Source organism: Artemia sp. Qi Xiang Cuo, chromosome 8 (genome assembly GCF_049724085.1).
Source record: "Artemia sp. Qi Xiang Cuo chromosome 8, ASM4972408v1, whole genome shotgun sequence".
Classification (NCBI taxonomy): domain Eukaryota; kingdom Metazoa; phylum Arthropoda; class Branchiopoda; order Anostraca; family Artemiidae; genus Artemia; species Artemia sp. Qi Xiang Cuo.
Window position 1 is genome coordinate 65,053,515 of NC_142801.1, and position 25,979 is coordinate 65,079,493.

At 34.4% G+C, this 25,979-nt stretch overlaps 1 protein-coding gene across 1 annotated transcript in view; it reads left to right on the forward strand.

The window, feature by feature from the left end:
- Window positions 1–25,664, forward strand: part of LOC148949702 (uncharacterized) — a 42,703-nt gene extending 17,039 nt beyond the window's left edge. Inside the window, exons 3-6 of the mRNA XM_089092760.1 lie at window positions 2,626–2,810; window positions 7,168–7,311; window positions 15,462–15,605; window positions 25,339–25,664. Of these exons, the coding sequence (XP_088948886.1) occupies window positions 2,756–2,810; window positions 7,168–7,311; window positions 15,462–15,605; window positions 25,339–25,664 (669 nt within the window). The 5' untranslated portion in view covers window positions 2,626–2,755. The remainder of the gene's footprint in view (window positions 1–2,625; window positions 2,811–7,167; window positions 7,312–15,461; window positions 15,606–25,338) is intronic.
- The last annotated feature ends 315 nt before the right edge of the window (window positions 25,665–25,979 follow it).

The window sequence follows — 25,979 nt, forward strand, 5'->3', positions numbered from 1 at the left end:
AACATTGTATGATGCCTTTTTTATGCTCTTTCATAATACAATAATTGCTTCTGTTGTAAATTGCATCTTGAGTCCTTAAAATGGCCCCAAAGGTATTTTATATTAATTATGAAAGCATAAAAAAAGCATTGATTGATGTTTTCACTTTCATCCTAGCTAAATTATATGGCTCATTGCAAATTTACCATGAACTTTACACCCCCCCCCCTAATGTGCAAATATATACCCTGAATTGTTGATGGCAAAGTTTTGAATCACAAAATTCAGTGTTATATTTGTTTATGGTGTTTGAAAAACGTGAAATGGTAGGAAAACAGCTTGAATTGAAAATAAAGTATTTTGTAGGTTAGGTTAGTTTATAACTCCTTTGTGTGGTTACAAAAATGAAATACCTTTGGAGCCCCTTTAGGGGCTCAAGATGCAATTTGCAACAGAAATAATTATTGTATTATGAAAGAGCATAAAAAAGGTAACAAATGATGTTTTGACTTTCATCCTAGCTAAATTATAGTGCCACCTAGAAATTCACCCTATTGACTAAAGATAATTCTATGAAAGAAATATAGGCCTAGATAACGCTTGGTTTCAGAAAAACAGTCAGAATCTTCAGCTTTTTGCAGAATTTTCAAAAATAAGCAAAGATTAATACAAAAATTAGATGAATTTCTTAGAAAAGTGGAAAAACACAAAATAGTCAATTTCTAAACTAGCTAGTGCCAAAGTAATAAAAAAATTTCACATCACTTTATTGACTGAACTCTTCTTTTTATATTGCTGAGAGACCACTTTGAAATCTGATTCAGAGACTGCTTGAAACCATTAAAATTGGCTTTAAAGTTCAGTTTTTTTGTGAATTTCAAGCTTTCTCTAGAGAGAACATGAACACAATGCATGGTACATTTTTTCTATGTTCATTCCAGAAGTATACTAATCACTTCCTTTACTAATTTCTTCTTCTGAGCCCTTAAAAGGATCCAACCTATATCCTTGTAAAAAAATTATTTCCAGAAATTATGAAAACTATCTCAAACAATCATAAATACTTATCTATCTCATTGTTAAAAGTATGGGCTGATTGCTTCATTTTACCTTCCCTGTCCCTAATGGATAAATATACAGTATACTGTATAATGCTCAGACCTCATTTTATAGTAACACTAGAGGGTTACAGCTCCTCTGATTGAAACAGGTTAGTAAAAAAAAATAGTGTTATTAGATTCCTTACTTTTGTTCTTTCCAAATGTCATGGTTGCTTATGTGACTATGCACCCCACGCCTTAAAGATTCTATATAGGCTATAGCCTAGCAATAGGAAAAAAAAAATACTAAAAGAAAACACAAAGCAATGAAATTCCTAATTTATAATGTGCTGCATGTTCCTATTAATCATATTATTATGTTTTCCTCCATTGATGTCCACATTTGTAAATCATTTCAAATAATATTTTATCCATAATTCTATGGTAATAACTCTGGGGGAACTGGATTTCATGGAGTCAAGAATACAGCCACCCATTTCAAAATTCATCACAAAAGGAAAAACAATGAAGAAATATTCTATGGGGGCTATATATTGGACAATCAAAGGGGGGGGGCGGGTTAGAGCAGTTGTGCATTTCAGAAAACTAGCCATGATATTTGGAAAGAGTATAAATTAAGGAATCTTAGAGAGAAAGGGTATCACTTAAAGAGAGGGTATAACTCCAATGTTACCTATTTTTTAATTGTGCAGCTCTTTTCTTCTTTTCTATTTTGCAGTGAATGCTAATCAATTAGTGTGAAGAAAAGCCATGTATATATATATATATATATATATATATATATATATATATATATATATATATATATATATATATATATATATATATATATATATATATATATATATATATATATATATATATATATATATATATATATATATATATATATATATATATATATATATATATATATATATATATATATATATCCGTTAAGCAGAGGCGTTAAATGAAGCAATGCCCTTCTATTATTGAGATAAGTAAGTATTTATGATTATTTTAAAGTAATCTTCAAGATTTTTGTAACCCTTTTCTACTGGCAAATAAAATGGAACAAAGTGTCATGTTAAGGGTGCTTTTAAAGGCAAAATAAATATTTTTAAATGGAGTCACTGGTATGTTTGGAAAGGGTATAAAAAGACACATTGAATAGTGTATTGACATTCTGCCTAGCTCAGTAATAGAAAAATTAAAAATTTGCCCCCTTCTTTTTTCATTTATTTGAAGTTCATCTAACTCAGCTTGCCTAGACTTCCAAAACTTCCATTATTTTTCATGCCAAAAAATAGGCTAGTCCAAAGCTGTGCCTTACTAACAAGCCATTTGCCATCCTTCTGCGATTTTGAACAAAGTTAAATAATTACAATTAACTATTGAATGCCAAAAGTTTCAAATTGTAATAAGCTTATTTGGCCTGGAGATGCTACATACCTGTGTGTTCAACAAGTAAAATATTTTACCACAACCTGTAGGGGCTCAGATACTTTTTTTTACCAGTATAGGTGAACCTATCATAAGTATATGTTAACCTGGGAAAACTGTAGCCTGTGTTATAAATCTTCACAATTCTGTGTATTTATAGGGACTTCTTGTTGCTGTCCCATTATGGAAAATTCAACTAAGAAACATTGTACTATTTCTCTTGAATTTGAAGATTTAAAGCTGAAAATGTTAGCAGTTTTGTCATAATAAGAAACTGAGTCAATATAAAAATGTCTGGAATGGCTGAAGAGAATACCTTTTTGGAGCTTTCTATTGTTAAACAAGGTAAGTTTAACCTTGTTCTTCTGTTTCACAATCATCTTGTGTAGTTGGCCCATCTCTGGGAGGGGGTTGGGGGATTTGCTTGTAGGGTCCAAGTAAAAACAAGTTGCTTTTTTGGGCGGATTTGGAAAAAAACAAAGAGCAAACCACGCCACATAGTAGCCAAAAGTTTAAGAACGTGTTTTTTAAAAAAAAAAACTGTCTAGTGAAAAAAAAATACCATTTGTAGCTGATTCAGGAATGGTTTATAATATTTTGATTAATCTCAATGTCAAAATGTTGTTGCCAAAACAGAGTAATTAGAATTTTGTAAAAGAGCCCGAGCCAATTGAAAATGGTGTCAGATCGAAATGAAAAGGGAAACATTTTAATTACCAGGGTCCAAAACCCTTACACAAAAATTACAGGCCCTCATCTTGAACAACAACAAAAATGACTTGTTTACATGGGAAGCAGTGATGTTTCTTTTATTTCATTTCCTTTTTTTCCCTTGCCATTAGTGAGGCATGGGATGATCACAGAAAGCTGTTTAAGGACTTATCCAAAAGCTAATTTTATATCTATGTGTTTTTTATGAATTTCACTTGATAACGCCATCTTGAAGTGCCATATGGCACCCAAAAACAGTACTTTTGGTGTCATTTCTGGAGTGGAAAGGCTGGGAGGCATGAAAAGGGTAACGTTGTAATCTACTTGGCTTAAAACCCTTAACCTCAGATTTATAGTTCTTCTGCTTGTGTACTCTCCATCCCAGCTCTCTTGATAAGTTTTGTACATTGTCTGCTGACTAGTAGAACAAGAAGACTACTGCAACATTGCAGGAGAGGTTTAATTACTGGCTTCAAAGCTCTTGATCATATTGCTGTTACTATGGTAACGCCATTATGAAGCCAAGTATGACACTTATGTGCCATTTCTGGAGTTGAAAGGCTGGGAAGCATATAAAGGGTAAAATGATCAGGAGATGATGGCCTTTTAAAAAAAAAGGTATTTTGCCACAACAGAGAAGCGTTTTCTGCTGCTTTGTGCCACAAAAGATCATTTTGTGCCCAAAGAGTTTTGATATACCAGAAAATGTAAGCTCTAAGATGGCTTATCGATTTTCCATGGTCTAAGCCTTTAAACCGGAGTTTTTCATTAATTTTGCCCTCAACCTCCCAACTCTCTTACGCGAATTGGCGCCACTGGCATACATGCTACTAGTTTTCTAGCTTGTAACCAAATAGTCAGCCCTTGAAGTAAGTATTTTCGAAGACCACACTGCCTTTCCATGATGTACAAACAACAGTTCAAATAGGGATAAATCCTTTTATTAGACAGTAAAAATAAAGACAAAATCTCTGGATATTTTTCGATCACTGTGTATGTGATAGAAGTATCCAAAGATATTTGTTTTTGTTGTCACTGTCTATTTAAAGGATTTATCCCTATTTGAACTGTTATTTTTACGCCTTGAAGTATTGTTTTGTAGGGAATTGGGATCTTGCTCTTAATCTGTCATCTTGAAAATGGGGACAAAAAGAAATATATTACCCCAGAAAAGAAGGAGGTAAGAAGATGTACTTAGGGTTGGCAGCCATTGATATTATTATGATCCATTTGATTAAATTTAGTAATAAGCCTTTTGTATAGCTACTGCCTGTCATACTCCTGTTCTGGATCATTAGCAAGGACAATATGATTATCATCAATATTTATTGGTTAAAAATTCTTGGTTCATTACAGTGTTGTCAAAGATATAAGCTATGACCATTTTGTTGGTTTTTCTGAATTTTGGATATTAGAATTGTTAAGCATTAAACTGAGTTAATTCCCAAAAAACAATACAGCCTTGCTTCATTCATAAATAATCAGAAAAGAAATGTAATTGGACTAGTGTCATTAAGTCCTCCCTCCCCTCCTGAACTTATTTCCTGGCATGATAATAACTAAAACTTGAACTAAGGTGAGTAGTTAAGCATATATTGGAATGTTTATGCTAATGTTTGATATTGTCTTTATTCATTTACTATGCATCAGGGCATAGCCTACATTTTCTCCAAATCTGAGGTTCTGCCCTGTTTATCTCCTTCTACGCAGAATCACCAGTTTTAACCTGTCATGTTGTTCTTGGACTATTAAGCCCTTTTTTTTTACAGAAATCTCTGAGAAAGTTTTCTTACAAAATATTTGCTTTGTTTTGGTTCAAACAAAGTCCATTTTGCTTACCTTTCTTCTATAAAAATGGTATCGGAGGGAAAGGGATGTTGAAAAAGCAGCCTACCCAATATGTTTTCCCAATCATAAGGATTTAGGATTTAACAATTATTGAAATTCCTTCAGTGAGTCCAGCTCAAATTAGGTGCAACATCACTATTATTCTGTTAAAAAGGTTGTAGTGAAATTTTGGAAGAGTTTTGGGCCCATCTAGTGAAGGTGGAACCTGCCTACCTTTGTGAAAAAAAAAAAAATTGAGAGATTAGGTTGGGTGGAGTCTTCAGTGGTCATGGGCATGGGCGCCCATAAGCTAAATTCCAGGGGGGGCAAGAGCCCCCCCCATATGGGCGCCCATGGTCATGGGCCCACTATGCTTCTCTAAGCATAGAGATTGAAAATTCTTGTGTAATTTCGCTTCAAACAAGATGTACCTTTGTGCTAAACTTTCTTGGTTAGAGCTGTTTGGGCTGTTTTAGCAGCTCAATTTGACTGTCATACTGTACAGATGTAACTCCTTCAATAACTTAGCTATTCAGAAATGATGAACTATGCCTATTTTTCTGCTGAAAACATGGAATCTATATCTCTAATAATATAGAATAAATTTCCTCGGGTGATTCTGCTTTTAACATGATTGGCCAACCCTTTCTTATTGCTCAAAATCATAAGGAGGATATTGGAGGGCTGAAGGGCACATGTTGGTCATGTAATAAAACAGATGAGACAATTCTTGTATGATTCTGGTTCATACAACGTATCATATCCCTACCTTTCTTCTAAAAAGTTTCTTATAGGAGAGAACTAAGTAGGCCTACAGTCTGAATTTACCTCGTTTTTACATCATCTCAGGACTAAGCTCTTTGTTGCACCGTGTCATGATCAAGTTGTGTTTGTGCATATAGTCATCATTCTATCATCTTTCTTTACAGTCTTCAAGACTGGAGTTGTCATCCCCTAGGCATGTTTGAAAATTTTATATCTCATGAGGAGATTTTTGTATAGAAAAACTGATGTCATGTTCTCTGATCGGCTCATCTAAGTTTGGTGATCAATATTTTGAAAAGTCCATGTTCCTTGGCTGAAAACCAATTGGTTGGGTTTTTAATATCCCTACCAAAAAAGAGTGAACCCATTTTATCCTATTTTACGCTATTATTACTAAAAATATCACTATTGAAGTATCTAAATTCCAGATGCCAGGTTAGGCGGATTACACTAGGTTCTACTGCAAGTTCAAGTAAAATAAGTACTAAGAAAGGAGCAACTTGGAAAATGTAGGCTACTGACAGACTCAATCAACATCACCTACAGAAAAGACCAGTAATGGTGGGCGGCAGGAGTTCTAGAAAAGTGGATAACGCTTTTTCTTTGGATCTATATTTGCTCTTATTTTTTTTTAACACCAAGTTTTGGCATTGGGGTCTCGAAACTGTAGCCTGCCTGCTCGCCTTTTGAATGAACCTATCCATTCAACAGCAGAAACATGGCTTGAAGAAATGAAAGTTCGCCAGTAAATTATCAGATAGTACTCTTCAAAATAAATTATGAGACTCCGTTTATCTCATACACTGTTGGCTGAGGCTCAAAGACCAGCAGAACTGTTCATTTTTGCCCTGAGTGAGAATTCTACGCTGGTTTTCAAAATGTAATGATATATTCATCAGTTATACTCTCTAGGGTATTCTTATTGTTTCTTTATTGGGGGGAGGGAGGTGTATTCTGTAATTATTGTATTTGAGGTTGTCTGTCTTTGTATTGTTAGGCCCCCAACAAACTAAGCTTCCCGGGTCAAATAACCCTTAGTGTTTGTAAACTTTTTTTTTTTTTAACATCAATAAATTGATTGATGGATTAGTTCGACTGGAGGTCCACTTTTCGTGACACTGCAGACACTTGATCTTTAACACTTTCTCGACTATGGCAAAAAAACTGTGCAAAACTAGTGTTGCTCCCATATTATAATTAAGGGAGCTAATATTCCTGTAACACATTGTATTAGCCATTCAATCTTTTAGTCGCTGTTAGTTTTGAATCTTGGGCTAATTACTATGCTGATCTTAAATCATGATAAATACTTCCATCAGAGTTCTGTTCCTAATTGCTGTTGTTTTTTTGTTTTTTCCTAATTTTACTTAAAATTCTTTTAAAACGCGTTTTCTTCCAGAAATTGAGGATGAGCTCATTGGCACAGAAAACTCAAGAATATTGTTGGACCACTATGATGCTCCTATAGAAACTCCCTCCTCCAGTTCTGTACAGCCTAAACTTGAGTTTGAGTTTATTCCACTTGAGTCGAGTTGTATGAAAGGTACCGCTTATGTAGGAACAAGGCGACTTGTGTCCCCACACTAATCTCTTCTGTGCTGTTAAGTATATCTCTTTATTTGGAACGCAAAAGTGCTCAAAAGGAGGGAAAGATGATTGTTATGTTCATTTGTTGTGGTTTTTCCCAGGGTTGAACATTTAAAGTAGCTGAACATTTAAAATGTGTTGTCCTGTTATGGACTGCCACATAATTTAGAATAAGTAGATTATTTTAAATTTTGTGGACAATGCTTATAATTAATGTTCTGTTAAGTATATTTAACACATATAAAAGGAAAACACAGTTTTTAATGTCCATATAAAAGTGCAGTTAGTACTTAGATATCACTGAGTTCTATCTGCACTTAGTAGACACTGCATTTAGTAGATTGCAATCTACACTTATTTTTGTCTTTTTACCAAATTTGTGTGGTGTAGTGGAGACGTTTAATAACCAGTTATATTAGGTCTTCACCAACATGGTTGGGTTCTCTTAACTCAAGTCGTACTTCAGTTGAAGATTAAGGCTCAAATGGATCTCTTTTTCACGATGCTCTTTACTATTACTTTGCCTGTCAATAAAATTTTCACCCCCTGAAACACCCCTGGTGTTTCAGGCGGTGAAAATATCGACACAAATTACGAAGATTAGTGTGGCGAGTAGATTAGATAAATGTCTAAGTTTTTCATACTGAATAGTCCTGAATAAGTAGGAGAAATGCAAATAATTATAAATAATATAACGTACCATTGATGTTAAAGAGGGTGTGGTGAATGCTAATATTCTCAGCCACACAAATTGTATCAGCTAGTAGTAAGCATTTTGTTTTGAATTCAGAGAAAATAGAGATAACTGGTAAAGCAAGTTTCGCAAGACTGAAAGTCACCCAATATAACTAAGACTTAAAATTCAAACATCGCTTTGATAAAATTGAACAGCTGAAATTTAATTAAATACTGGATGTTGTTAGAGCTCAATGAGGAATGTAATTGAATCACAAAAAGGGTCTTACTCTCCAGATATTAGAATTTGTATATACAGCAGCAGTATATATAGCTCTGCAACGGTGGCATAGTAGCATTTACTGGGCTGTCGTGTGGTATTTCGTATTTCCATGTCGGTGTGCGCTGGAGATATAAGAAGGAGTTCTTAAGAATTATAAACATGCTAAGAACCTCAAATAATAGGTTAAATCTGTGTATTAAGTTTTGATATTATACTTTATTCCATTATATTATATTTTTAACATGATATAAAAAATCATGTTATATTTTATAAATTGTTTAGCTTGTAGTTTTAATTAGTTTTAAAGTATATTTTCCAAAAAAAATTGTTGTATGGACAAGCAAAATACGATATTGAAACATATAACGATCAGTAATAAAGCCATTTAATAAGTCAGTCATAAAAAGAATAGATATACCATAAATACACAAACGAAATCTGTAACAGACACAAATGATTATGAATCAATAAATGTAACCTAAAATGAAAAGAAGTTGCCACAAATGAAAACGGAGTTTCCACTCTTTATAAACTCTCAAAGTGGTAGAATGTTGTACGATAAAAATACCAATGTCTCAAAATAGATACAATTTCGATAGTTTCAATTAGGTTGTACTATCTTAAAAGCTCAATTCTTTACCATTATCTCTCCTTTTGACTCCATTCCACTCAAATGTGTAGAAAATGAATACCCTTATAAAATTCTTAGATGTCAGATTGTAATTTCTATTTGTATAGAAATCGTGTAGAAAATGAATACCCAAATAGAATTTTTAGACGGCAAATTGTACTTTCTACCTGTCTAGAAATTGTTTAGAAAATGAGTACCCAAATAAAATTTTCAGACGGCAAATTATAATTGCTATTTGGCTAGAAAATTTATAGAAAATCAATGCCCAAATAGAATTTTTAGACCGCAAACTGTAATTTCTATTTGTCTAGAAAATGTGCTGTAAATCAATACTGGACCTAAATAGAACTTTTAAACTGCAAATTGTGATTTTTCATTTCAGTAAGATGGTGTCAATTTCCCGATTTATCAATTTATAATTCAATTTTGTCAATACCGAATCGTTTTATTTTTCTTAGTTACCATTTTGAATTGGGTAATCGATAAACGTTTGTCTACCTGTTATAGATTTTAAACAAATGCGAACAAAAGAAAGAAATATAGATATTAATTAATGACATGCCAGACTAATAAAACCCTTTTTGATTTTTTAAAAAGCTAATCAAACAGTTCGTGGTAACGAACCGTAAGTAAGGTGCGACCCGGCTCAATGGTAACTGAAACTCTAGAAAACAGGATTTTGATACTAATAGATACATCAAAGAATCAAATTTTAATGCTGATTTCAAATATATAAGTTCCATCAAGTTTAGTCGTATCCATTTAAAGTTACGCGCCTGAGAAAATTTGGTTGATTTTCGAAAAAAGGGGGAAAGACCCCCCTAAAAGCTATAGAATCTTAGTGAAAATGACACCATCATATTTATCCCATCAGAGACCCCTACTGTAGAGGTTTCAAGCTCCTATCTACAAAACTGTAATTTTACATTTTTTGCCATAAGAAATATAAAGGATGTGTTTTTTTTTTTTTTTTTTTTTTTTTTTTTTTTTTTTTTTTTTTTTTTTTTAGGGGTGATCGTATCGACCCAATGGTCCTAGAATATCGTGGGAGAACTCATTGGAACGGAAATTAAAAGTTTTAGTGCCCTTTTTAAGTGACAAAACAAATGGAGGGCAACTAGGCCCCCTCCCACGCTCATATTTTTTCCCAAAGTCACCCAATCAAAATTTTGAGATAGCCATTTTGTTCAGCAGGGTTGAAAATATGATAACTATGTCTTTTGGGATGACTTAATCCCCCGAAGTCCTCGGGGGAGGGCTGAAAGTTATGAACTTTACCCAATGTTAACATATAGTATTGGTTATTGGGAAGTATACAGACGTTTTCAGGGGGGATTTTTTCTGGTAATGGGAGGGGTCGGGGGTTATGTGGGAGGATCTTTCCATGAAGGAAGTTTTCATTGGGGAAGGGACATTGCTATGACGGGGGCGCCGGATTTCTCAGCATTATTTAAAAAAAGATCATAAATTAAATAAAAAAAAAGTTTTTCAACTGAAAGTAAGGAGCAACATCAAAACTTAAAATGAACAGAAAATATTACGTATATAATTGGGTTCGCCCCCTAGTAAATACCTCGTTCTTTAAGCCAAAGGTTTTTTGTACTTTCATAAGAGTTATTGGTTCTAATTAACGGTATTTGTGATTAAGGGGCAATTTTTAAAGAATTGGAACAAAATTCGAATTTTAGCTTAAAGAGCAAGGTATTGACTAGGGGGCGAACCCCCTAATATACGTATTAAAAATATATGGATATAGAAGTTCGTTACTTAAGTTGATTCGTAAGTTACGTATATTTATTACTATTAAAAACGTTCATAAATAAAATTAAACAAGTTTCGAGAAAGCCATTTAACCAGATAAAAGTAAAATTAATATGCAAATTTTGTTTTAATTATTCATGTACGGTTAACCAAAATCAAAACCTGCATTAATTCAAAGACGTTCAAAAACTAAATAAAAAAAACAAGTTCTTTTAACTGAAAGTAAGGAACGACGTTAAAACTTAAAACGAACAGAAATTATTCCGTATATGAAATGGGCTGTCCCCTCCTCAACGCCTCGCTCTTTACGCTAAAGTTTGGCTTTCTCACGCCTCTATTTTTTTAAACAATAAAAAACTTTAGCGTAAAAAAGCGAGGCGTTGAGGAGGGGACAGCCCCTTTCATATACGGAATAAAAATGTAGAGGGGGATCGGGAGGAATATTTTCAATCTCACAAATGAAAAATCTGCATGATGGATGGCATTATATGAGCATGACATGTTTATTCCTTTTTTTGGGAGGAATCATTTGCTGTTTTACGTTGTTGAAGTCTATTTTCCAAATTTTTCTGTGTTCAGGTAACATAATTTTTACCAGAAGAGCTTTGCACGTTTACCATCTTTCGGAAACCAAATATTTAGAATCTTCAAAGATTATTTTTGATATAAGATTGGATTCACATATTTTTGCAGTTCCGTAAAATTCTGTTATACTTCATGATTTATTTAAAGAATTGGAATGTTATGGCGTTAAAAAATAACTATCGTATCGACATTTTGACTGACGAATTCAGGCGATTCAAACTGGACTTCCTAGGAGTTTCAGAAACTCATATCCCACGGGTAGGAAACATGAAATTAAATGATGTAGAATTTGTTTACTAAGGCAGGAAGGATGGGGTACGTAGACAGGGAGTATGGCTTATGATGAGTAAGGAAGCTGCTAAGTCTTGTTAAGGCTGGGTAGGTATCAATAATAGAATACTAGTCGCTCATTTTATGACTAAAAAGTTCAGGGTATCAGTTACAGTAGTATATGCCCCAGTAGAATCTACTAAGAGAGATACTAATGACTCAGATGAATTTTACTTACAGTTACAGGAGCAAATAGACAGGGTCCCAGGTTAAAATATGGTGTTTTTATTTGAAGATTTTAACACCCGGGTCAGTAGAAATAATTATAAATGGTATCCTAGCTTAGGTAAATTTGGTGTAGGAAAAGAAAACAGCAAAGGGTACAGACTGTTGCAATTTTGTAGGCATAACAATCAGTTATAACCAATACGATGTTTGGTCATAAGATGGCCCATAAGTTAACATGGTATTCACGCGATGGTAAGACAGCAAACCTTATTGATTATGTTATTGTAAACCAAAGACTGGCAGGATCAACACAAGATGCTAGGGTATATATGAGTGCTTTTATTGGTGTTAAGAGTAAAGATCGCCATCTGGTATTGTTTAGGGTTAACTTAAAGGTGAAATTTCGGAAGGGTAACTACTTCCCGGGAAGTTATGATATTGGTATACTTCAGGATGAGAATTGTAGAGAAACTTTGCAGGAACAGTTGAATACTAAGTGGAGAGTTTACTATTTGACAATGAGGAAGATGAATGAATAATTTTAGGAAAATAGTTTGCGAAGTTGCTGATGGTGTCTTAAGGAAGAAAGCTAGGACCGCAGCTAGGACTATTAGTGAAAAAGCTTTATGTATAATAGAAAATAGAAGGGGCTTGTATAAGAATTGTCTGAGTGATAGATCATATGAAAACGAAAAGAATGTAAAGAAAGTGGAGTAAGTATTAAAATATGAACTAAGGAGGTGTGAAATGGAGGCCATGGATAAAATTGACGAGGATCTGGAAGATGCAGTTAGACGGCATAATAGTAAGATATTATACTGGCATGTTAATAAATGGAGATGGAGTAGTCAATCCGGACTTGTCCCAGTTAAAGATAGGAACGTGGCCACAGGAAAGACTTAAAGAGAGATGGGCAGAATATTTTGAGAATGTGCTTAACCGAGACAGAGTTGCAGTAAAAGATACATAGGAAAATGAAAAAGTCAGATACCTTGGATGTGAAGGAAGGTTTGTTTTGTGAGGAAGAATTAGCAACAGTACCAAAAGGATTAAAAATAATATGGCTCCAGGTGCTGATAGTGTGGTAAATGAGTTTCTTAAATATGGCGGCTCTGAGGTTAGAAATAAGTTACTGATGATTATGAAAAGGGGGAAGTACCTAGCTATTTTAGGAAAACCTTAATTAAACCACTGTATAAGAAAGGTGGTAAGATTGAGTATGGTAATTGTTGACGCATTAGCCTGGTCTCTGTAGGTATCAAATTACTTAGTAATTTGGTACTTTTATACTAATAGACGCTGTAGACAAAGTTTTAAGTGAAGAACTGTACGGTTATACAAAAGGTAGAGGATGTGTTGACAAAATTTTGACTCTTAGGTTAATAATTAAGAAGGGCCTGAGTTATCAAACACCTTTGATCCTCAGTTTTATAGATTATGAGCAAGCGTTCGATTCTGTTGATAGAAGAGCTTTGGCGAAGCCTTGTATGGTATCCCAGACAAACACATTAAAGTGATTAGTGCTATATGCGAGAATAACAAGGCTGTGGTTAATCATATAACCGCAATAGGAAATAAGGTTAGCAGCTGGTTTCGTATTAAATCAGGATTTAAGCAGGATTGTGTTCTATCACCCTTTATATGGATCATTTTGATGGATTTTGTCTTAACGAGCACAGAAAAGGCAATGGGAGATCACGGAATCAAATGCGGAGGGAAAACTCACACTGGCTTATATTATGCTGATGATTTAAGCATCCTAGATGAAAGTGTGATGGAACTGAATGAACTTAAGAGGTTTAGAGGTTTTGCGTGTTCAGGGTGCTAGAATAGGTTTGAAAATTAATGTTAATAAGACTAAGTCACTAAGGCTAGGAATAAGTGAAGGTGAAAAGGTGACGCTGGACAGTGAAAAGATTTATCAAATGGACAGCTTCACTTGCCCTGTTAGTGTTATTAGTGCAATGGAGTGGGACTAATGAAGATGTTAAAAATAGAATAGCCGGCTCAGAGTGTTTTTTCACACTTGAAAAGGTTTTGAAGAATAGGAAGGTGAGTCTGCAAACCAAGATTAGAATTTTGGAAGCTACAGTGGTCAAATATGGCCATGAAACATGGGTGCCCCGAAAAGCGGATGAAGATTTGCTAGGTGTTTTCCAGAGAAATAGCCTGCAAATTGTTCGGGGCACCCAGCTGACTGGCCGTAATTTAAACAGTAGGCTGTACGAAAAGTGTGGCTCAGTCCCGCTTTCTAGCGCTGTAATGAGAGAAAGGTTGATATTAATAGGACACCTTCTGCGGATGAAGAATGGCAGATTGCCAAATATTGCCTTTTTCGGCCAACCGTCTTGGGCTAAACGGGAAGAGGTCGTCTGCAGTTTGGGTGGGAGGATGTCATAAATAAAGATTTAAAGGAAATGGGAACTTCGTAGGAGAATGTAAAGAGGGAGGCTTAAAATAGATTGGGATGGAGGAGGAGCCTGCTTACTTTTGTTGGCCTAAGGGGTCTAGGTTCTACAGTGATTTGTTAGTAGTAGTAGTACTACTACTTCTCTCTTCTGGCCAAAACACCCTTGTTCAAATGATTGTTACCAAGTCTTTCGTCTTTGTTGCAAAATCTGCTTTTATTATGTTTGTTCTTCTAATCGATTTACTGCTTTGTAAGAACTAGATCATGCTTGAATCCTCAACGATGAACACCGTTAATGGCAAAAGCAAGTATAAAATCAATAATGGTTTTACTTGTTAACCTTCCAAACAAAGGTAGGCGAGATTTTCAAACAAATTTTTTGGAAAATCATATGCTGTCACCTGTCATTAGTCTCTAAACAGAGGTTATTAAGAGAGAATTGACGGGGAAATCGTTTGGTATGATTGGTTGACGGATAAATGACCTAAAACAAGACTTAATTTTTTGATTGCCATTTTTCTTTAAATCTGTCTTTAATTATGTCTTTAGTAATTCATCACTATTCCATTCACAAATTCTTTTTTTCAGATGCAAAATACGACTTGTACAATCTTAATAATGAAATAAAAAGTATCAGTTGGCCAGAGACGCTGTTTAAATAATTGAAGAACTTTTGTATTGTTTCTAGGTTGTTTAATTTCACAATAATTTGCAACTATTATACAATAAATGAATGTGAGACGTGAAAAGAGTTTTTGCTAAAAACTATTTGAGGAAAACTATTTTCACCAATGTGAGTATCTAATTTTTAAGAGGAACATGTTAAAAAACAAAACCGAAATCACTTATAGAAATGACTATTATGAGTGGACAGCAGCACTTTCGAAAGGACCATCTTCTTGATCTTAAATTTATTTTATTAACTAGTCCTTTACATTCTTAAAATGGAGCTTTCTTTTTTGCCTGCTTTAACGGACCTTTCCAATCGAAAAGAAAAATATGGCTTTAAAAAACGAAAACTTGTCCAAAATCTTTATGTAGACCATTTCGATACAGATTATCAAAACTGCATTTCAGCTGACATAATGTAAGCTCTGGTCAAAGGACATACAAAACCATCCTTTTTGATGATGGGCAAAAAATATACGCCGCTTTCCAAAATATAATGCCATATTCGTCACTTTATCATGAGAACATCCATTGGGACCTTGATACTGTTTCCTTTATACATTTGAAATTTCTAAGAATGTTTTTTTTTTTCAGAAATTAAGGATGAGCTTTTTGTTGTGGAAGATTCAAATATATTGTTGAACCAAAAAGATAATATTACCGAGACCCTCTATTCGTTTACTGACCAACCTATGATTGAGTTTTTCCAAGTGCAGTCGACTACAGACGGTAACAAAGGTATGTGTAGAAAGACTATGAATGCCACAAAATCAAAGATATTGAGTGTTTTTCAGTACGGTTGAGGTCAAGTTTACACTACAGGGTAAAATCAGGGCTGTGATGGATCTGGTCAACAGTACTGTTGCAGGGGTTGGTATGGATTTTTCCTCGTTTTTTGTGAAGAACGAATAAAAGGTGTTTTTTCCTTTTTTTTTGTGAAATTCTAATTTAAAAAAAATTCAAAATTTGGGTTAGAACAGTTTTATTTTCGATGGCATTACAAAAAATGTATTTTAAAATATGTGGGGGTGATTGTCTTCGCCCAATTGGTGGCTCTGTTATTTTTTCTTGCTTAACTGGTAAAGTATATATCTCATATTAAGTTGCTACAGGTAGAAAAATGACATAACTATGTAGAGAGGGTTGCCCTAAACCCAAAAAATCAGTATGAGTAAATACAATGAAGTCATTTTGTTTTCTATTGTCTACTTAACTTCACAATTAATATTAGAGTGGCTGTAGTGAAAACCATTGATCCTAGCCATGCAAGTTGTTTTTTCTAGCACCCGGAGGAATAAGCACTTTTTGAAGTCAAGTAACTTGGTCATTTAACCGGTCATTAGTCAGTAAGCGACTGATCATTTAGCTATTGGACATTTAGCTACTTAGTCATTCGACCCATCATTAGTCATTTAGCTGCTGATGATTTAGCTATTGGTCATTTAACTTAAGTTATTGATCATTTAGCTACTTGGTCATTTAACCCATCATTTGAAAAGTGTATATCTAAACATATATTAACAACTTTTGCATTACATCAAACAATTCCTGGTAAAGAACTACGGAAGGAGCATCTGGAACTAATAGGAACCGAAAGTTCAAAAAGTTGGTGGCAGGCGTTTACCCCCCCCCCCGGAAAATATCCTCCACGGAAAATACCCCCTCCCCCCCGGAAAATATCCCCGCGGAAAATACCCGCCTCGGAAAATATCCCCGCGGAAAATACCCCCCCTCCTCCCTCGGAAAATACCCCCCCCCCCAAAAAAAAAGAAATGCCCACCTTTGGAAAATAAGGCTTTCCAAATTCGAGAATTTTATTTGAGTCTTATTTTTTTAATTTCCGTAGGGGGAATGGAATTTTGGTACTTGTGTATTATGCGCCACTTACTCAAGTTTATGCTGTGTAAAATTCGAGGACACACCGTTTTTTTTGTTAGTTTCTTGTGTTACTTTAGAAATAAGTTTGCGCTATAGATTTGCACATTAGGGGGGGGGGGTAAGCATAACGGGTCTGCATGCAAAATGTGTTTGGTGCAATTATTCTGCATTTTAGATAGATAGACAAATAAGTATATTTTAAAGCCAAATATACGGCCATGAACACAGCAAAGTAACATTAATGAATATAGTGAATGGGGGGTGTTTAACCCCCCGAAAAATGCCCTCCCCACGAAAAATACCCCCGCCCCCCCTCCTTCGGAAAGTAACCCCCGTGGAAAATACTCTCGTGGAAAACACCCTCCCCCCCCCCTGTGGAAAATAAGGTTTCTAAATTTAAAACTTTTATTTGAGTTTTTTTTATAGTTTTGTTGAAAAGTGCTAAGGAACAGGAAAAGAGGAATTACACACTTATAAAAAAAAAAACACACACAAATCCATTTGTGTTGAAAAGGCTTCCATATGATTTTCTGTAATTTTTGGCAGTAGCGGGTGCCAAATTAAAAAAAAAAAAACTACCACAAATCACCATTAACAAATAAATGAAACCCAAAACTAACAGAAATTCTAATAGATAGCCTAGTCAAACTCAAAGCGAGCAAAAAGTAAAAGGAGTATGGCTGACAACACCCATGTTCAGACCAGAGAATAATTTGCACTTTAATTAAAAAAAAAAAAAAAAAAAAACGTGTATTGTCAGTTTAATATACATATTCTGATATCTATTCCTTATAGTCTTAATACTTCTTTATTTGTTGAAGTAATTTGCACTTTACTGAAAACAAAATACATTTTAAATTTTTTCACTTTTTTGACTTCAAAATCATATTGAAGCCTTTTCAACACGTATAAATTTTTAAGACACTTCTGGTGTGTAAATTCCTCTTTTTCCCGTTCCTCCGCACTTTTCAACAAAACTATAAAAAAAACTCAAATAAAAGTTTCAAATTTAGAAACCTTATTTTCCACAGGGGGGGAGGGTATTTTCCACGAGGGGGTATTTTCCGCGGGGATTACTTTCTGAAGGAGGGGGGGGGGGGTATTTTTCGGGGGGTTAAACACCCCCCCCCCCTCCATTCACTATTCATTTATGTTATTTTACTGCGTTCAGGGCCGTATATTTGGCTTTAAAATACACTTATTTGTCTATCTAACTAATATGCAGAATAATTGTACTAAACACATTTTGCATGTAGACCCGTTATGCTTATCACCCCTTTCCTAATGTGCAAATCTATAGCACAAACTTATTTTTAAAGTAACGAAGAAACTAACAAAAAAACCGGTGTGTTCTTCAATTTTACGCAGCGTAAACTTGAGTGAGTGGCGCATAATACACAAATACCAAAATTCCATCCCCCTACGGAAATTAAAAAATAAAACTCAAATAAAAGTCTCAAATTTGGAAAGCCTTATTTTCCACGGGGGTATCTTTTTTTGGGTGGGGGGTTATTCGCCTACAACCCAAAAAAGTAACTTTTGCAACAGTTAATACATCAAAAGACTCGGCTTTTATGTTTATTCCAAATTTATAAAACTAAGTTTAAAGTTGCCCATCAAAATGCTAAGAGTCTGGGAAATTTATACTGCTTTTGAATAAGAGAGGAAAAGCCCACTAAAGTGACGTTGATGAAAATCACCTCATCAAATTTAGCATATCAGATAACACTGCCGCGTAGGTTTCAAGCCCCTATTATTAAAAGAACTTTTAATTTCCGTTTGTGTGAGCTCTTTCCTGGTTTTCTGCGACTACGTCTCGTTACTTCAGGACATCACCAGTACTACTTCTAACAACTTACTGCAGTACCAATCGGCCCGGCGCCATCGCAGCTGCGCCCTCCTTCTGTATTCCAACCTTTTCAAAACTTCCTCTTTGTATCCTCCCAAGAATCCCAGTACACTTCAAAGCCTTTCTTACGACCTCTTCACCTTATTCGGGGACGACCTGCTTTTTTGGCTCTTAATGGTTGGACAAAATCGACGGTCTTTGGCAATCCTTCATCCGCAGAACCTGTCCTAGCCATTTCAACCTTTCTCTCATAATCCTAGTACGCACGTAGCTTTTTTCCGGGCACTGATTTCAGTAGTTCAGTGGGCAAACAATACCGGTACAAAAAATTTCCCTTTAGGCGAGATTTTTGAAACTAATGGACACCATTAGTCAACTGTAAGTTATCAATAGTTGCATGATTGATATCAACTTATTATTTAGCTCTTGTATTATTATTAAGTTCTTTTATTATTAGAATTTTATTATTTTTAAATATTTATTTACTAAAAAAATTAATTAAATTTAAAATTCTTTCGTTATTAAACTATGAAGGTATTTTACCTAAACGAATCCGTTGACAGTTCCTGTGAAAAACTTCCAACGAGCCCTCCTCCGTTTTTTCGAAGCACCGACGTTTCAGAACCATAGAAAGCTCTAGTCATCAAAAACCCCCATAAAAGACTAGTGCCAAATAAAATATTTAATTATACCTGGTGAAGTGAATTTGAAAAAAAAAATACCTGGCCCCTGTCATCGCTGTAGCTTCCGATATTTTACTCTTGGCTCGCAGATTGTGACTGTGAAAAAGCACTGGGCATTGGCTATCTATTTTTAACATCTTCACTGCATTCTCCATCTTTACTAATAAAATGCTACCCAGGTAAGGGAAGCTATCCACTTGATTGGTCTTCTCGCTACCCAACATCACCTCTTCATCTACATTTATTCGCAATCTAAGTGACTCAGTCTTCCTAACAGTAATTTTTAAACTTATTCTTGTACACTGAACCCTCAAAACCTTCATAAAACCATTGATCATGCTTGCATTTTCCTCTAGGAAACTCCAATCATTAGCGTAATCTAAATATTGAGTTCTACTTTCCATCTAGTTTTTTAATAACGTTGAAAAAAGGTTTTGATAAAATAAAGTTTTACTTTATTTTTATCTAGGATCAAGTTCATTAAAAAAATGGTACTCTTTTATTAAACGTACTCTTTTATATAGTGCTAGATTGGTTAATGCTAATGAAACAAAATAGGATGAATATTTAATAGTTTAGAAACAAATTTGGGCTATATATTTGCACACTAGGGGGGGGGGGGCAAAGTTTTTTTTTAAGGATTAGCGGTTAATTAAAGCATACCATATATTAAATGCGTAACCTAACTCTAACAACTGTTTTATGATCGGGTATGTCTCACGTATCTGTCCCGGTAACTGCCGCGTCTCCAGTTTGACCTTCCATATACACTAGATAAAAGAGTCCATTTAGTAAAAGAGTACCAAAAAAACATAAACTGGGATTGATCGCAACCTGGTTTGACTCCTGATTCAACCCGAAACCAGCTACTAAACGTATTCCCTTTTTTCATCGCGGTAATGTTGTTCTCATGCTTAGTACTAATCACTTTAATGTATTTATCTGCTTTACCATACAAGGATATGACCTTCACTTTAACCTCTTCTGTCGGCTGAACCACACACTTGCTCATAATCTATAAAAACGGAGGGTTCTGATGCCTCAGGCTAAAAACGAAGGGTTCTGATGACTCAGGCTAAAAACGGAGGGTTCTGATGACTCAGGCACTTTTTAGTTGTCTAAGACTGTAAATTTGGTTTACGCATGATCTCCCTCTCCTAAAACCTCATTGTTTTCTCTTAAAAAGTATTATAGATGGATTTAATTAATGTTTTTCTAAAATTGCTTGGGGCATTCCCCTTTTCAAAAATCTTGTTCATGATTAAGCTCCAGGAATTTATCTCTAGCTTCACAATCACCATATTAGAATTACTCATTTATCGTCGCAGTTACAAGTAGTCATAATCGCAACCACAAATAGTTGCAAGCAGTCGCAGTCGAAGTAGTAGTTTTGATCTTAGTAGTAATAATCAAAGTTGCAAGTAGTTGCAAGCAATCGCAGTCCCAACTAGTTGCAGTTACAGTTATAAGTAGACGTAATTGCTGGTAATCGCTGTCAAAACCAGTCGCAATTGCAAATAGTTGCAGTAGTATCAGTCCCAACTAATTGCAGTTACAAGCACAAGTAGGTGGAATTGCAAGGAATCGCAGTCGCAAGTACTCACAGTCACAAGTAGTTGTCGTCGGAGTCACAAGCAGTCATAGTCACAAATTAGCGCAGTCGTGAGAAGTCACAATCCATAGTAGTCGGAGTCCCAACTAGTTACAGCTACCTCCACGCTTGCAAGTAGATGCAGTTGTAAGTCGTTGCAAGTAGCCATGGCCTAAGTAGTCACAGTCTTAGTCGTAAATACCGTCGTAACGGCTGTAGTTACAAATGAACTCAATCGCAAGTTGTGGTAGTCGCAGCAGTTAGCAGTTGCATTCCCAAGTGGTCGCATCTGCAAGTAATCTTGGTCGTAGCTGCGGTTGTAGCAGTAGTACCGTTATTAGTAGTGGTAGCATTCACATAGTGTCTTTCGGTTACTCCAAAAACCGTCTCAACATACCCTGAAAGTTTAAACTTAATACCCTAAACAGTTTGATATATTGCTATTATTCCTTTTTGACAACCTGCTTGCACAAAGCGTGTATTGATTTAGTTCAACATCTTCGTTAACATTCTCTTAAAGATTTACTCTTTCATCCTTAGCCATAGTTGAAATATTAGCAGTAGTAGTAGTTGCAGTAGTAGTATGCACATAATGTCTTTTGTTACTTTCTCCTTAACACGCCCTGAAAGTTTCTATCTAATCCTCTAAGCCGTTCCTTAGATATTGATGATAGGCCTTTCCAACAACCTGCATGCGCATAGTGTGTTTTGACGTAGTTCCACATTGTCCTGATCATTCGCTTAAAATTTTGCATTTATACCTTTACGCATAATAGTAGTAGCTGTAGTATACACATAGTGAGTTTCTATTAGTTCAAGAAGCCCCTCAACAAGCCCTTAAAGTCTCATAATCTAACCTGTTCCTGAGATATTGCTGATACATCCTTCTGACAGCATGCATGCACATCGTGTATTTTCATCTAGTCTAACATCTCCCTTAAAATTCTTAGAAACGTTCACCATAATACCCTTAGCCTTGTAGTAGTAGTAGTCTTAGCAGTAATAGTAGCAGTAGAAGCAGTAATAGTAGTAATAGTTGTAGTGGTAGCAGTAGTAGTAATAGCATGCCTACCGTTCTTCTTGGTTAGTTCAACATGTCCTGAAAGTTTCAATTTAATATTCTAAGCTGTTCCTGAGATATTTGCGCATACGCCCTTTTGACAACTTGCAAATACATAATGGTTTAGTTCAACACCCATCTCTACAATCCTTGATATTTTCACCTTAACGCCTTTGGTCATAGTAATAGTAGTAGTGACAGCTGTAGTAGTATTTGTAGTAGCAGTAGTAAAATTTGTAGTAGCAGTGTATAAAGAGTGCATTTTGATTAGTTCAACATGCCCTGAAAGTTTTACCTTAATACCCTTGACCTTAGTAATAGTAGTAGCGATAGAAGTAGTAGTGCTGGTATTCACAGTGCCTTTTTCTATTAGTTTAACATCCTCTCAATAAGCCCTCAAAGATTCAACCTAATAAAATAAGTCATTCCTGAGATAATTCTGATATGCCCTATTGACAACCTAACATTCCCTGAAAGTTTCACCTTAATAACCTTAGTAGTAATAGTAGTAGTGATAGTAGGAGGAGCAGTAATAACAGTAGTATTAGCCTGTGCACTTAGTGAGATTTGGTTAATTCAACATCTCCTTCAGTACGCCCTGAAAGTTTCATTTTAATTCCCTAAGCCATTCTTAAGATATTACTTATGTGTGTTTTTCTACATCTCTTTCCAAACGAAGTGGCCTGGTGAAAAAAAATTATACATTGTAGCCATATTTATTATATATATATATATATATATATATATATATATATATATATATATATATATATATATATATATATATATATATATATATATATATATATATATATATATATATATATATATATATATATATATATATATATATATATATATATATATAGTATATATATATATATATATATATATATATATATATATATATATATATATATACATATATATATATATACACATATATATATATATATATATATATATATATATATATATATATATATATATATATATATATATATATATATATATATATATATATATATATATATATATATATATATATATATATATATATATATATATATATATATATATATGATATCTAAAGAATCCTAAAAGATGTCCGAGTTGAAGAGAAGTTTTGAGCTGAAGAGAAGTCTGGATCATTTTCCTTTTTTGTTATTACAGGCTTATTAGCCTTATTTGAGCTATAAATTAAAAACATTATTGTTATATTAAGATGATAGTTCTATTTGGATAATTATACTCAATTTTGAAAGCTAATGCACTAAATGATCTCTTTCTCTTGAAGCATTTCTATGCAAAAGTTAAATTTTGGAGGTAAAGAGTCAAACTCGAGGTCTGGTTGCACTCCTCACATTTAGGATTGCTCTGGATAGGCTATGAAAAATGAAGAGAAAAAAAAAGTTTTCTCAGACGAAAGTGAATTTAAGATTTAAATTCACAAAGTGTTATTTTAACTTAAAACGAAGAGAAATTCTTCCGCATATCCGAGGCCCCTTCTCAGCTTCTGGTCTCTTTACGCTAAATTTTGAATTTGTGCCCATGTTCTTTGAGAGCGATTACTCAACCAAAAGGATGTTGATTTGGAATAAGTAGTATTTTTCAAGGACTATAAAACTATTAAGAGAGCTTTAATTCCCATAATACAGCTGTAACGCAACCTTCTTGTGCTTTATATTTGATTAATTTCAAAAACTTTTTCCACCAATAAGCTTTTCAAAGAAAAGTAAAGAGCTATGTTAAACCAAAAATGAGCAGAAATTAAGTCAGATAATTTTCCAAGCTTAAAACTACCACAAGCCACCTTCGATAAATAGATTAAGCCCGAAACGAACAATTACACTCTTTTGAAAGTCTCAACTTATCACAATTAGCTATTGCTATGAGATTGCCAATATGCCCTTTTGATAACCTGTATGTTCATAGTTTGATTTAATTAAGTCAACTTTTCTGAAATTTTCACTTTAATACTCTTAGCTTTAGCATTAGTTACAATAGAAGCAGTAGTTGGATTTGCAGTAGTAATAGTAGTAGCATTAATAATAGCGTTCATATATTGCCTTTTCGTCAATTGATCTTCTCCTTTAAGAATTCCCTGAAAGTTCCATTTTGATGCTCCAATCCATGCCCGAGATACGCCCTTTTGATAATCTGCATGCACAAAATGTTTTTTGATTTAGTTCACATTCCCCATCAGTATTATCTCAAATTTTCACCTTCAATCCTTTAGCCTTAATAGCTCTAGTATCATAGTATTAGTGGTAGTAATAGGAGCAGTAGTAGTAGTAGCATGCATATTTTGCCTTTTGGTCAGTTGAATATCCCACCCTGGAATTTTCAGGTTGATAAGATAAGCCATTTCAAAGATATTGCTGATGCGCCATTTTTACAATGTGTATGAACATTATATGTTTTGGTTTAGTTCAACGTTCCCCTTAACGTTTCCTCAAGGTTTCACTTCAGTATCCTCAGATTTGGTAAGTACTCGGTTCAGAAGTAGTAGCTTTAGTGTTAGTAGTAGTAGCTTGTAAATATCACCTTTTTGGTCCATTGATCATTCCCCTCATCATTTTCTGAAAATTCCAAATTAATATTCTCAGTCATTCCTGAGTTACGCCCTTTTGACAACCTGTATGCACAGCGTGTTTTGATTTAGTTGAACACTCCCCTCAACATTCTCTTAACGGTTAACCTGCATATCCATTGTCTTTTTAGACACTAAAGGTCAAACATGTCCACTTTTCTTAATTACAAATACTATATGTAAATAGTGTGTAAATATCACAACGTATTACCCTTACCTCGAGGGCTGTGGAGGGGGGGACATCCTCAGACATAATTATTGGTCTTTTCAACTATGTTGAACAAAATTGACTTCTTAAAATTCTGATTGGATGTGTTTGGGAAATGAAGGGCTTGGGGGGTTGGTTGCCCTCCAGTCACTTTTGAGTCTTAGAAGGGTATTAGAACTTTCAATTTCCCATCGAATGAGTTCCTTCTGAAGTTTCTACGACAACTCCTTCTATACGAAGGGCCTTGATGAAAACAAAATAAATACATACTACACTGTGCCCACATAGCTTGTTTCTTAGGCAGCGCTACCAATGATAATTTTTACTTGATAGTCTAATCACTTCTTTGAGTTCGATTTCTCATGAATAGTTAGATCAGGATCCTGATATGATTTACTGTTAGTTTTTTTTAGTAATTTTACTCAAAATTCTGTTGAATTCTATTCTTCCTGTAATATATTGAGGATGAATTTTCGGTGTAGAAAACTGGATTATGAAATCACTGTGTGATTTTAAATCATGTTGACAGACCACAAATAGTTTGTTCTATAGCTTATCTTGCCAGCTAACTTTACCCAAAACTCTATTGAAATTGTTTTTTTTTTTTAGAAATTGAGGCTGAGATCGTCCAGACGGAAAGCTCAACATTGTTATTGAATCACGATAACGCTCGAACGGAAAATCTTTCCTCCATATCTGCACAACTTATAAACGTGCCTGACATTCTCAAATTGGAGACAACCAAGTTTAATAATGAAATGACAGGAGTAGATGATCAGAAACGATGTTCAAATAGAGATAATGGACTTCTTGATGAAGCAGATGAAAAATTAAAAAATTGCAAGATGTGCGACAAAAACAGTGCTAATGCGTCTAGTTTGTGTAAACATGCAGCAATTAGTCGTAGAAATAAAAGTTACAAATGTGAAGTGTGAGACATGAATTTTGCAAAAAAGATATATTTGAGTAGACATCAAATTATTCATACAGGTGAAAAACCATATGAATGTCAAATATGCTCTAAAAAGTTTACACAGCATTCAACACTTAGCCGACATCAACGTGTTCACGATGGGAAAAAACCTTACGCTTGCACAATATGCAGCAAAGAATTTGCTAGGAAGGGTAATATGAATACACACTTTAAATTACATAATAATGAGAAACCCTACAAATTTGAAACATGCAGCAAAAGATTTGCTCGGGAGGTATATTTGAAAAGACGGTTGGAGATCTATAGGAGTAAAAAA